Source organism: Mesocricetus auratus, unplaced genomic scaffold, assembly GCF_017639785.1.
Source record: "Mesocricetus auratus isolate SY011 unplaced genomic scaffold, BCM_Maur_2.0 Super-Scaffold_100004, whole genome shotgun sequence".
Lineage (NCBI taxonomy): Eukaryota > Metazoa > Chordata > Mammalia > Rodentia > Cricetidae > Mesocricetus > Mesocricetus auratus.
This window is the reverse complement of record NW_024429189.1, coordinates 54,638,630-54,652,898: the sequence shown is the minus strand read 5'-3', so window position 1 is coordinate 54,652,898 and position 14,269 is coordinate 54,638,630. Positions and strand designations below refer to the sequence as shown.

Below are 14,269 nucleotides of genomic sequence, written 5' to 3'. Positions count from 1 at the left end.
GTTTTCTTATTTTAAATTTTGATTATTTATCTGTATATTATGTATGACAAAATAATTGACTGCACAGATGGATGTGCACCATGAGCATTCCTGCTGCCTTCAGACACAAGAAGAGGGCATGAGAAACTCTGCAACAGGAGATAACTAAGATGCCATATGTGTTCTGTGTGTGAACCCTGGGGAAAGAATAGCAGTTGATCCTAATTGCTGAACTATCACTCAAGCCACTGCTGTTTCCTTATTCAGACAATGTCCAACGTATATACACAGTAGTTTCTATGTGCTTTACAGTTTTGAAGTTTCAATTTTTATCACATCAAATTAATTGTTTTATCATATCCTTAAAAGTAATTTATAAGACCCACTATAAAACTGACTTTATAAAAACAACTAGCTGAAAACTTTAAAAATATTACAATAATAATTATATACAAAGCTACAGAACTCATAACAATGATTCTTCTTTAAAATGTCATTTTTTCTTTATATCTTGTCTCACTTCTTACAAATATAATGCAATTATGCCCCAAATTAATGCTGTATTTTTCAAATAAGACTCAAATGAAATTCTCTACTGTACCTCTGTCTCACTTAAATCCTGGTTATTTTTGTCCTGGTAAAGATATTTTCATTTGCAAATTACATAATTGGAAAAGGCAGAGATATCTAATTTACATTTTTTGCATATTACAAATTCTCCTAGGAGATAACGCAGAAAATGTATTGGGTGGACTGATGTATCAATCCAGAACAGAGTTTGCTGTAAGCCCAGATGCAGACCCACAACCTCACAGTGGTGACTGAGTTCATCTTGATGGGCATCACTGACCACCCTGAGCTGCAAGCCCCATTGTTTGGACTCTTCCTCATCATTTATCTGATCTCACTGATGGGCAACTTGGGCATGATTATCCTCACCATGGTGGATTCCAGGCTGCAAACACCCATGTACTTCTTTCTTAGACACCTTGCTATTACTGATCTTGGTTATTCTACAGCGGTTGGACCCAAAATGCTAGTAAATTTTGTTGTAGATGAAAATGCAATAACTAATTATCTTTGTGCAACACAGCTAACTTTCTTTCTTGTGTTTATCATTTGTGAACTTTTCATTCTGTCTGCAATGTCCTTTGACCGTTATGTAGCCATCTGCAAGCCTCTTCTCTACACTGTTATCATGTCACAAAGGGTATGTTGGGTGCTAGTGGCAGTTCCTTATTTCTACAGTGTCATTATTTCTCTTCTAATCACTATAAAAATTTTTGCTTTACCCTTTTGTGACTACAGGATCATTAGTCATTTCTGTGACAGTCTCCCTTTAATATCATTGCTCTGCTCAAATACACATGAAATTGAAATTATAATTTTGATTTCAGCGGGATTTAATTTGGTTTCCTCTCTAGTGGTCCTCCTCTTTTCTTACCTACTTATTCTTATAGCCATTTTTAGGATGAATTCAGCTGAAGGAAGGCAGAAAGCTTTGTCTACCTGTGGGTCCCACTTGACAGTGGTCATTGTCTTCTATGGGACTTTGATATTTATGTATGTGCAGCCCAAATCAAGTCACTCCTTTGATACTGATAAGGTGGCTTCCATTTTTTATACTCTCGTTATCCCCATGTTGAACCCATTAATCTATAGTCTAAGGAACAAAGATGTAAAATGTGCCCTAGAAAGGTTGTGGAAAGTATTATATAATATTGTTTCTTAGTGTTATACATACAATGAATCTCATAAATTATTTTACAGGCATTTTCTTTTCTATGTATATATCTAGATTAATAGCAAGCAAAAACATCATCCAACATATAATAAACTATTGTTTTAAAATTTTCACCCACTGTTAATTTTTTAAAACAAATGAATAAACATAGTAAATGTGTATTTAATTGAAATTTATTTTCTAGGAACCTTCCTAAGTTTGATAAAAGAAAGACCAAGTTTAAGGATTAATTTAATTTTCATGAGCTACCAGATAAATAAATAAATAAATAAAATGGAAATATCTCATTTTTATTTTATTGAATTTTTATGTTATTGTTGAGATGACCCTGGCTAGCCTGTCACTCTCTACAAAGAGTAGACTGGTCTTGAACTCACTCAAGTACATAGGCCCCTTCTCACCAATGCTGACATTAAGATGTATATCACCATTCCTGACTCCCATCACAATTTTTTTAAAATAGTAAATGATATTTGGTTTTCCTCTTAAGATTCATGACCTCACTAGCTACAGTCAATTAACAGTAATTACAGTCATGACTACTGTCCTGTTGAGCAGGTCTTAAGTCCAAATTAAGAGATGTTATTTACTTCCAAGATGCACATGCCACTATTTCACCTTAAGAAAAATTCTATATCTACATGAAATTGTCTTAAGGCAGTGAATAATAGAATAGATATTATGGATGGATTATGGCTGGGAAGAATGTTGTAGGAGGATCAGGTGGGAAGGTAGGGGCAATGTGGGATGAGACAGATAAAACTGACAGGTATTTGACAGGCAGTATGGAAACCTAGTGCAGTAGAAACTTCCTCACATATATTAAGTATATTTTAATGAAATCTCCTATTAACGAGGGAGATAGAATTCCAGCAGGCAATCTCTTGTCACCATATATAACTTCCAGTACCAGGACTGAGTTACATCAAATTATTTGTCGAAGGCACCACATAGAAATCCTCAAAAACCCTTGCTGTTATAAAGCTAGTGGGTTGTTCTTCACAAACTAACAGCTAGGAATCATTGCTTAAGAAAACATGCACACAACGTTTTGAACATAGAGAGGTCAATCTGGTTCCTACATAGAACCTGCACCCCTATGTTCTAGTAGTTTTTATCATGGGAAGGTACTTTGCAGGCTACCAAAAGAGAAACGTACACAATTCAGCCACACGTCTTTTGATCTACAGTGCTCTCCTGCCTGAAAAACATGATAGGTGAATGGTAGCACAAGCCTTGTGGGAATAACTAACCAATAAGTTATTTCACTTAATACACACTCCAGGAAATGAAGCCCATACCCAATGCTGTTTAGGTGTCCTAGAACCTGAGACTGGTGGCTCAGAGTCCTAAGGAAAAACCAAATACTACTGGTACTAAAAAGAAAAGTAGTGATAAAATAACGGTTAATGATATTCTGCTATACTTATAGCTCAGTGCCTTTTTCAGTCATCATTAGAGAAGCTTCCTCCTGTAGCAGATGGGAATAAATGCAGAGACCTATAGCCAGAGAGTACCCACAGAGAGAGATCTTATAATTCTTAGCTCTAGATGGATTTTCTTTATAAAATCCCTCCTTTAGTGCTCAGGGAACCCTACAGAAGAGGAGGCAGGAGTAGTGTAGGAGCCAGAAAAAAATGGAGGCCATCAGAAGAACATTGCTCTCTAACTCAACTTAGCAAAGCTCATATGAACTCATAGAGACTGAAGCAGCATGCATAGGGCCTGCATAGGTCCTCACTATGTCCTCTGTGTGTATGCTAAGGCTTTCATTTTAGTGTTCTTAAGGGGACTCCTGAGTGTGTGAATTAGTGGGTCTCTGGTTATTGTGTGTTTTCTTGGGATATTTTTCTTCTGTTGATTTCCTTTGTACATCTTTGTTATGGTGTTTTTATATTATTATATTTTGTATTATTATATCTTTGTTGCTATCTTTTGGAAGCCTGTTATTTTATGAGAGAGAGAAGAGGAGTGGATCTGAATAAGAGAAGTGGTCTAGAAGACGTGGAAAAGTAAAGAAAGGGGACCTTTAATAAGTATATATAATAACTATATATTGTATAAGAGAAGAATCTTCAATAAAAGAGAAAAACTAAGCAATGCAATAAATTTATTCAATAGGGTCATGTAGGAAAATTTAAAAAGGATTAATTTCAAAAGTAAACACATTATTGAAAGACTAAATGAATAGATCTTTTATTTTCTCTGTTTATATGACTTATAATATCCACATATATAAAATTGATCAGTACTTGAATCCAGGAAAATATTTGGAAATTAAAGGATGAAACAAGTTTGTAATAAACAGATATGATCTAGGACGTAGAGGAAATTTTCTTAGGTGTTGAAAATATTTTGTATATTAATTTAAGTTTTGCACAGTAAGTTCAGATAGCATACACTTTTTTAAAACAACATAAATTTGTATGATTTATGTCCCATTATCTGTAAATATGTCTCGGTTCTAGATATATGGAAGTCATATCAGAATTTATTATTTGCTTTATGGCATTGTCTATTATCCCAAAAGGCTCATGCCTTCACTCAAGGTGTACAACAATTAGGTGCTCATTGCAACAGCATTGTGCAGAGCAATAGATTGCAAAGGTTTTCCATATGCAAGAACAGAAAAATGTGTCTTGATCTCAAGAGGAAAGCCTCGATTCAAGTATTTTACCTCTTATAATGTGAATTGAAGAAGAACATAGCTGGGTTTCTTCAGGAATTGTAATTTCTTACTCACAAATTTAAGTTCAAGAAAAAGTGTAATGTCTCCCATATGCTTTCCTAAGTAATAGTCTAAAAAAAAAAAGAAACATCTTATGTGACAGAAACAATGCTTGTATAACTACTTCATGATTTTGAAAGTGTTCCACTTTTGGAGGGCTAAAGCACAGTTTAATTTATTTCCCATGGTGAAACTAATAATTGATGTTCTTTAAATAAATGGATAAATTATTAATGTTATTCAGGTCTCTGTGGGATTCACAGGCTGTGTATTATTGCTTGTCTCCTCCACAGTTGTATCTATATTCCCCTTGGAGAATACACAGAATGTACCAGGAAATTAGAAAGACACAGCAAAATCTTGGGTCTTTAAGATGTTACAGATGTGATCATGGGACAAATTCATCATATTCCCCCAGGGAACATCAAAAAGTGCAAAAAGAAAAAAGCATAAATTCTTGCCAGCAAAAGAGAAAGTACAACTAATTCAGAATGTGAGCATTGGTCCCTTTGTCAAAGGTAAGCAATTTATTGTGTTTGGTATAGACTTTGGCATACAAGTATATTCATAACACACCTGGTCTCTGTCTATTGGCATCCTTTGTTTCCTTGAAATACATTAAAAAAACTTCATTCACTTGTGTTTCCTGGAATTGCTTCGTAGTCTTAGAACATTAAATTTTATCATTTGAACAGGTATCACAGATCCGCTTAATAAGGCAAGTGTGAGGTATATCAATGACTAATTGCTGGTCTCACATATTAAAAAACAGAAATGTGATTATTTTCAGAAGCAAACTAGAATGGCATATTATATTTGGTTTACCTGAAAAAAATTAACATTATTTGGAGATTTAAAATAAACTGACTGTATTTAAGAGTAGATATAAGTTAACAGCACAAATAATACAAACAAGAAACACATACAGAATAAATTTCCTACTGAAAAAATACACTTCAAAATCTATTTTTTTGGTTTTTTGAGACAGAGTTTCTCTGTATTGTTTTGGAGGCTATCCTGGAACTTGTTCTGTAGACCAGGCTGGACTTGAACTTACAGAGATCTGCCTGTCCCTGCCTCCTAAGTGCTGGGATTAAAGGCGTATACCACCAACGCCCAGCAAATGAATCTTTTAATAGGAATATTCCCATAAAATATTTTATGCACTACATATTTTATTGAGTATTCAGCAATACTGGTTGGATGACAGTTAGGAGGTTAACATTCATGCAGCACATGTTGGAAAGCCCACCGTACAGTTTATTTGACTAAGCACTGAATTCTGAATACTCCTACAACTGGAAATCATGCTGACAATGGTGAAGGTTCTCACTCACCAGGGACTGAATGGAATATAGGGAAGTAATTGGGTGAAATGTGCAAATGCACCTTCACTATTTTCTTTCAAAGAAATACCACTCTGCTTCTCAGCTTAACAGGCAAATTTATTAAATGTGGAGGAAATACCACTGAAATATGTTCAGTCATGGTATTCAACTTTATAAATATTTCTTTGTTCAGTTGTATCAGTAAGTAAAAGATAATACATGATGTAAAATGCTAAGCAAATATGTCTTAAGACCCTGTACTCCTTTCATATGGTACCATGAAACAGTTATGGAACATATACAAAGAAAAATTTTGAATACTACTATTTTAGCAGAAATGTATCCACATATTGTATCTAGACATTTAAAACAAGTGAGAATTCTACTGACAGAAACAAAAATAAAATTATAAGTGCGCACTGAGATACAAGAAACCAATACCTAAATCTCAGTGAAGCACATACACAATACTTATTAGCAAGACATTTTATTCATAGAATGTCAAGCACAATTCCATACATTGTGCTGTTTTCAGAAGACTTTTCTCTAAATGACTAGAAATCATTATTGAATGATAAGTATTCTCTCAATACATTACATTGAAATTCCAGAAAATAGCACAATCCTACTCACCAATGCACACCTAATAATACGAGAAAAATAGAGTGGAAATTGCCACAGAATATTAAAATGAGTACACTTGATTATGGGCAAAACACATTTCTTTGGGAATATTTTAAAGATATCCAATTATGTATTTCTATTACAATATATTTCCCAAAACTTGGAAGGATTTAAGCAATAGTAATATTCAAGATTTTGCTTCATTCTATCATTGTCTCAGTCTTCAAGAATACAAAAATTTCATACAAAATTCAGGCAAAAACTAAGCTCATTGTGCAAAGCAACATTTGACTATTAATATTCATGCTTTAAATATGTGAATGATTGAAATATACTAATATACTAATATGTAAATTTATTGTACATCAGCACATGTCCTCTGGAAAAACTCATTTGAAAAGTAGAATAGTGTATATATACATTTATTTAAAGATCATGTGCAAATTTTGTTAGTGATCTATCATTCAAAATTAGCTGTTTTTCCTGCAAATACAACTTAATAAAAGTTGAAAACAATGTTTGCTTTTTCCTGAAGATATAATTCGATAAAATGGGGCAAAAGAATACAACCTCTCTGCCTGAGTTCATCTTGATGGGAATCACAGAGAGTACTGAGCTTCAACTCCCTTTGTTTGGTGTCTTCTTCATCATCTATGCTGTCACTGTGGTGAGCAACATGGGCATGATTATTTTGACCAAGCTGGACTCTCATCTACATACCCCAATGTACTTTTTCATCAGACACCTGGCTTTCATTGACCTTGGGAATTCCACCGTTATCTGTCCCAACATGCTGGTAGATTTAGTTGTGGATCAAAAAACCATTTCTTTCTATGCATGTGCCATACAGTTGTCATTCTTCCTTATGTTCATTATCAGTGAATTCTTTATCTTGTCTGCAATGGCATATGACCGATATGTGGCCATCTGCAACCCTCTGCTCTACAATGTGATCATGTCTCAGAGAGTTTGCAGTGTGCTTGTGGGTGTTCCATACCTCTATAGCACCTTCCAGGCTCTGTTGTTCACCAGTAAGATATTCACACTAACTTTCTGTGGCTCCTACATCATCAATCATTTCTACTGTGATGATGTTTTCTTGTTACCTATGTTGTGCTCAAATGCTCAAGAAATACAATTGTTGATCATTTTATTTTCAGCATTGAATTTGATCTCCTCTCTTCTGATAGTTCTCGGATCTTATATTCTGATTCTGCTAGCCATATGTCGAATGCATTCTGCAGAAGGAAGGAAAAAAGCTTTTTCTACCTGTGGGTCTCATCTGACAGTGGTTGTGGTATTCTATGGAACTCTACTCTTTATGTACTTGCAGCCTAAATCCACTCACTCTTTACAGAATGATAAAATAGCCTCTTTGTTTTATACTTTAGTGATCCCCATGATTAACCCCTTGATCTACAGTTTAAGGAACAAGGAGGTGAAAAATTCTTTCTACAGAGTATTAAACAATCAATTTAAAATTAATGCTTAATGGTAATTATTATATATCATTATAATAAGTTACAAAAAGAGAAATTCTATTTTGCAATATTCTTTTGTTTTGCATGTCACTAAGACAACCTGGGTTTTTCATATTAACATACTTTTTCATTTATTTCTTTTTCTAAATATTCTTTTTAGAAAGATTTGCATCTTTTGAGAGTTCCCATTTCTTCCTCTAAACCCTTCCATATACCTACGGACTCTCCTTCAAATTAATTGCTTCTTTTTACTATTGTTATCGCATGCATATATTTATATGTGTACATACATACACATAGATTCATAAATATAGCCCATTTGGTTCATACAATGTTATTTCTATAATTGTGCAGGAAATATTTTTGTGAAATTTTAGTATCCCATTGTCTATAGTATTCAAGCTATATCTCAACTCTCTAGAATTTCCATCATACCTGACACTTAGCACCCTGCCTTGTCCATTTCTTCACTGTTTGCTTCCATCTCTACCAATATTTTTGCTATTCTTTTGAATTTTTACATACACATGTGGATCATGTAATATTTTTGGTTCTGTGTCATATTTCCATTAGTAAGATCTCCTATAGGCTAACCTGTCTTATCACATATTAAAATTTCTACTTCCTATTTTGAAATTGAAAATCATTCATTATGCATGTGTATAGATATGTGTTGATAAAATTAATATGGAGTGAGCTATCTCTATCATATTATTGTTTTTGAGACAATGACTTCATTTTCATGACTGTGTGCTCAGAGTAGGAATGCTACATTATAGTGTTCTTAAATAAAATATTTAATACTCTCTATCCTATATGTCCACAGTTCTTTCACCAAACTTCCCATCTTCAATGAGTTTCCTGTTATCATTTTTTGATGACACTTCTTGTCTCCTCATGTCAATGGGAATATCTTTATACCCTACCAAGTTTCTTATGCTTTATGATCTTACGTAAAACATTGCTAAATCTTTTGTGTTAATATTTTATGGATATTTTCTTTCTAATTATTAATTGTTTGAGAAGTTCTTAATTTTATTTTAGAGATCATAATTTAATTGCAACATTTCCCCCCTTTTCTTTCTTCCCTTCACAATCCACCATATAAGTCTTAACACTCTCCTTAAAATTCTTTGTCTCTTTTTTGTTCAATTGTTATTACATGCATATATATATTTATTGCTAAATATAAGTTATTAATGTGTATAATGCTACCCATGTATATAGTTTAATTATATACAAATACTATTTTGAAGTCAAATGTACCCTCACTCACTCATTCCCAGTTCATTTCATACCTCACCACATTTCAGAAACTCATGCATATTTTTCTAAACCCATTCAGATTACAGTGTGCTGCTAGTATGTGCATATGTGAAGTACCATCAACTTTTATAATGATCAAAAATATCAGCTGGCATCTATATTTTCTTGCAGAATATCTGTTGGTGTTAGTGTGATTATGCTCTCATAAAATATGTTTGTAAGGGTTCTTTTTGCTGTGTTTCTTGAAATACATTAGTGTTATTGTCTTAAATAGGTTTTAATTAACCAGTTTTTATTTTGGAATGTTTATAGACAATTTGTTTTGATTTATCTTCTTCCCTTGTGACTCTCATTATTCTCCCTACCTCCCTCAAGTTCCTCACCCCCTAGCCATGTAATTTTATTATTAATGTCTTTTTTGTACCCTTTTTTTGTTGTTTTTGTTTTTTTGTTTTTTCCCCAATTATTTTTATTTTTTTATTGAAGTTGAACTTAAAATTTCTTTTTTTTTATTTTCCAGTTTAAATTTAGATAAGAAACGAGGTTGCTTCACAAGTCAGTTCCAGGTCCCTCTCCCATTCCCTCCCCTCCTCCAGTGCCCTCTAATGTCTTATTGATGCTATTACTCTCCATAATTCTTTTCATAAATTACTCTGTTCACAACTGAGATTCTACTTTCTAGTTTCGAGGCCTACTCACACTTTAATAAATCCATACATATAAGCACCAATAACTAATTTTTAGAAAAGATAGAAAATGTAGTGTTTGTCTTACTGAGTCAGAGAAACTTTAGTAATATAATAGTATCTAGTCTATTAATTTTCTTTAAACTTTAGTAATTTCATTTTCCTTTTTGTATGAATATAATTTCATTGTATGTATTTGTCAGTATCCATTTACCTGATTAGCACCTAGGCTGGTTTTATTACTTAATATTGTTAATGTCTCTATGGCAGACTATGAAGTCCTGAAAGAATTTATAAAAGATTGCAATGTATTACTCTTTGAAATTTTTGATAGCATTCAAATTGATAACCCTTGGCCTTTTCTCCATTGTATTGTTTTAACTATTTGTACTACATCTTGCCTTTGTATTTTATTCTACTGGTTTCAATGCTATTCTATCGATGATTATGGATATATCCAGCTACTATAGCTATGCTTAATGTAATGCTTGCAGGTAACATAGTCCTGTGAATTTGCTTATAATTTATTATTTATGCAATATTGACTAAATTTTGTAACTTACATTCATTATAATCTTTTCATCTGGAATATCCTTTACATTATCTCAATTTTCATTTCTGGTTTATTTAAATAACTCCTCTTATTTTTAAAATCAAATATTACTTTAAAGTTTGATTTACCATTTTAAAATTATCTCGTGGCTGGAGAGTTAGTTCAGCTAACTCTTATTTATTGCTTTTGCATAAGGTCCAGATTTGGTTCAAAATACCTGGGACCTCCTGAAACTGAATAGCTTCTGTAAAGCAAGGGGCATGGTAAATAAGGCAGCAGCCTATAGAATGACAAAAGATCTTCATTAATCCCACATCTGATAGAGGGCTCACAACCATTTGTAACAAATTCCAGTGAGTTCCATCTCCTATTCTGGTCTTCACAGACATACATATGCTCAGGATGCACATGCAAACACAAAGTATACTAATGCACATAAACTACAAATAATTAATTAAATTAATTAATAAATAAAATAAAACAAGTCTTTCATTTTGCAAAGTTTTTTAAAAACTTGTAAAATAAATAAAATTTCCACAGCTATGGAGAAAGACTTCCATTATCCAAAGGCCAGGCCAGCATCCTGAACCCCAGACACAAAGCAAAAGCCCTGAAAATCAGACTAGAAGTCAGGACAGAATATGAACCCCAAAGGAACCCCAGCTCAGAGGCCAAAAACCTATATAGTTATAACTTCAGCCCAGAACTTGTGTAGAGACCCCCTGGTGGACCAAAAGCAATCTAGGTTTTCAGAAGTTCAGCCTCCAATGAGGGTAGAAACCCTCTACTCCACCAGGGGCCATGGGATCCAGAAGACCATCCAGGAAATAGAAACTAAAGAAGAAAAGAGACACCCAACAAAGCAAAACACAGAAATTGGCACCAAGACCTATAATCACTCAAAATACAGAAGCCTAAAGTTAAATGTAAGAAGACAAACAACAACAACTATGGTTTTATATCATTAATGGAACCCTGAAAAATAGCACTACAACAAGCCAAGAATATTCCAAGACAATGGAAGTACAAGAAACTTATCTTAAACCAATTTTATGATGATGATAGAGGTGTTTAAAGAAGAGATTTAAAACTTCCTTAAAGAAATAAAGTAAAATACAACTAAAAATTTGGAGGAAATCAACAAATCCTTTAAAGAGTGACAAGAAAGCCAAGGAAAACCAAACAATGCAGGAAACTATTTAAGACATAAAAATCACTTTAGAAGCAATAAGAAAAACATAAACTGAGGGAATTAAAAACGGAAAATCTGGTTAAGTGTTCTTCAAGCGTTGGAAAAGAATATCAGGCACAGAAGTGCAATAGAAGAAATAGATTTGTCAGTCAAAGAAAATATTAGAGCCAAAAAACTCCTAACACAAACCTGCCAGGAAATCTGAGACACCATGGAAAGATCAAACCTAACAATCATAGGAACATAAGGAAGTGAATAATCCTAGCTCAAAAACACAGAAAATATATTTAACAAAACAGATGAAAATTTCAACAATCTAAAAAAGGTTTACGGTACAAGAAGTTTACACAACACCAAAAAGATGGGACCAGAAAAGGAAAATTCCCATGTCACATAATAATCAAACAAATTAACATACAAATCAAAAAAAAAAGAAAAAATTTAAAACTACAAAAAGGCAGATCAATAAGAATTAATCCTGACTTTTCAACTCAAACACTAAAAGTCTGAAGGACCTGGAAAGATGTCTTGCATACTCTGTGAAACCATGGAGAAAGCCCAGATTAATAAATTCAATCACCACAGGTGGAGAAACAAGATATTTCATGAAAATGTCAAATTTAAAGAATATCTGTTCATAAGGCACTGAAAGGAAAATTTCAAACCTAGGAAGTTAAATACACTCACATAAACACAGGCAATAGATAATCCTCCAGCAATAAAATCCAGAGGGGGAAACACACACACACACACACACACACACACACACACACACACACACACACACACACACAAAGAACAATTAACAGTAATTGCTTATTAATAACTTTCAATATCAATGGACTTAATTCTTTAATAAAATATCAAAGACCAATAGAATGGATGTAAAAACAGTATCCATTCTTCTGCAATCAAAAAACATACCTCAACATCAAAGATGCACATTATCTCAGAGTAATGAGTTGAAAAAATATTTTCCAATCAAACAGACCCAACAAGCAAGTGGGTGTAACTATTACAACATCTAACATGATAGACTTCAAACAAAAGAAATGGAGAATGACATTTTATGGGAGTCAAAAAATCCACCTAGAAGATCTCAATTTTGAATATCTATGCCCCAAATGCAAGGACAAACACATTTATACAAGAAATATTACTAGAGCTTAAATCATATATTGAATTGCACATATTAATAGTGGGAGACTTAGTCACCCCACTCTCACCAATGGAGAGGTCATTAGACAGAAGCTAAACACAGAAATAATGGAACTAACAGACATTATGAATCAAATGGACCTAATAAATATCTACAGAAAAATTCACACAAATGCAAAAGAATATACCTTTTTCCCAGCACTTCAAGGAACATTTTCCAAAAATGACCACATACCTGGCCACAAAAAAATCTAAACAGATACAAGAAAATTGTAATAACCTCATGTATCCTATGAGACCACCATGGATTAAAGTCAGATTTCAACAACAATGGAAACAACAGAATAGCTACAAACTAATGGAAATTGAAAAACTTCACTGAATTACTACTGGATGAAGAAAGAAAGAAATTAAAAGACTTCCAGGAATTCAGTGAAAATGAATCCAATCCCTTTCCAAATTAACTCAAATACAGGAAGAGAATATCCAAATTAACAAAACCAGAAATCAAAAGGTACGCATAATAATGCATATTAAGGAAAATCAAAGGATCATTAGTTTGTACTTGAAAAAAGCTGTACTCCACAAAATTGAATAATCTAAAAGAAATGGATATTACTCACAGATACTACCTACCAAAATTAAATCAAGATCACACAGAAAGATTATATAAACCTATATTACCAAAGTTAATAGAAGCAGTCATTATCTTCCCACCATGAAAATCCCAGGGCCAAATGACTTCAATTTAGAATTTTATCAGACCTTCAATGAAGAGCTAATGTCAACGCTCCTTAAATTATGTCACAAAATAGAAACAGAAGGACATTTCCAAATTCATTTTAAGAGGTCACAGTCACTCTGACACCTAAATCACACAAAGACTTAACAAATGAACATAGTTGCAAAATTATTTAATAAAGTACTCAAAAACTGAATCCAAGAACACATCAGAAAGATCATTGACCATGATCAAGTGGGCTTCAACCCAGAGAAGTATGGATGGTTCAACCAAAGAAAATCTGTCAATGTAATCCACCATATAAAAAAAAACTGGAAAAAAACACAAAATGCTGAAAAATCCTTTGAGAAAATTCAACACTTCTTCATGATAAAGTTCTTGGAGAGATCTGGGATACAAGAGACATGCCCAAACATAATAAAAGTAATTTACTGCAAGCATGTAATCAATATCAAATTATGTGGAGAAAATTCAAAGCAATTAAATTAAAATCAGGAACAAAACAAGGCTGTCCACTCAATCCATATCTATTCAACATAGTACTCAAAGTTCTAGCTATAGCAGTAAGATAACTAAAGGAGATCAGGGCAATTTATTTGGAAAGGAAGAATTCAAAGTATCATTATTTGCAGATAGTATGATAGCATACATAAGAAGGCCTAAAAATTCAACAAGAGAACACGTACAGCTGAGAAACACCTTTAGTAGAGTGGCTGAATACAAAATTAACTCAAACAATACCTGGAGACCTCATATATACAAATGATAAAGGGACTGTGAGAGAAATC

The 14,269-nt window shown here is 33.1% G+C and overlaps 2 protein-coding genes across 2 annotated transcripts; both read left to right on the top strand.

The window, feature by feature from the left end:
• Positions 1-772: 772 nt before the first annotated feature.
• Positions 773-1,711, top strand: LOC101822622 (olfactory receptor 8K3-like). The gene has a single exon (XM_013119988.1). The coding sequence runs from the start codon at positions 773-775 to the stop codon at positions 1,709-1,711; it is 939 nt and encodes a 312-aa protein (XP_012975442.1).
• A 5,242-nt stretch (positions 1,712-6,953) lies between these two features.
• On the top strand, positions 6,954-13,851 carry LOC101832765 (olfactory receptor 8K5-like). Its single transcript, XM_005065045.2, has 2 exons — positions 6,954-7,855; positions 13,803-13,851. The coding sequence occupies exons 1-2, from the start codon at positions 6,954-6,956 to the stop codon at positions 13,849-13,851; spliced, it is 951 nt and encodes a 316-aa protein (XP_005065102.2).
• Positions 13,852-14,269: the final 418 nt, after the last annotated feature.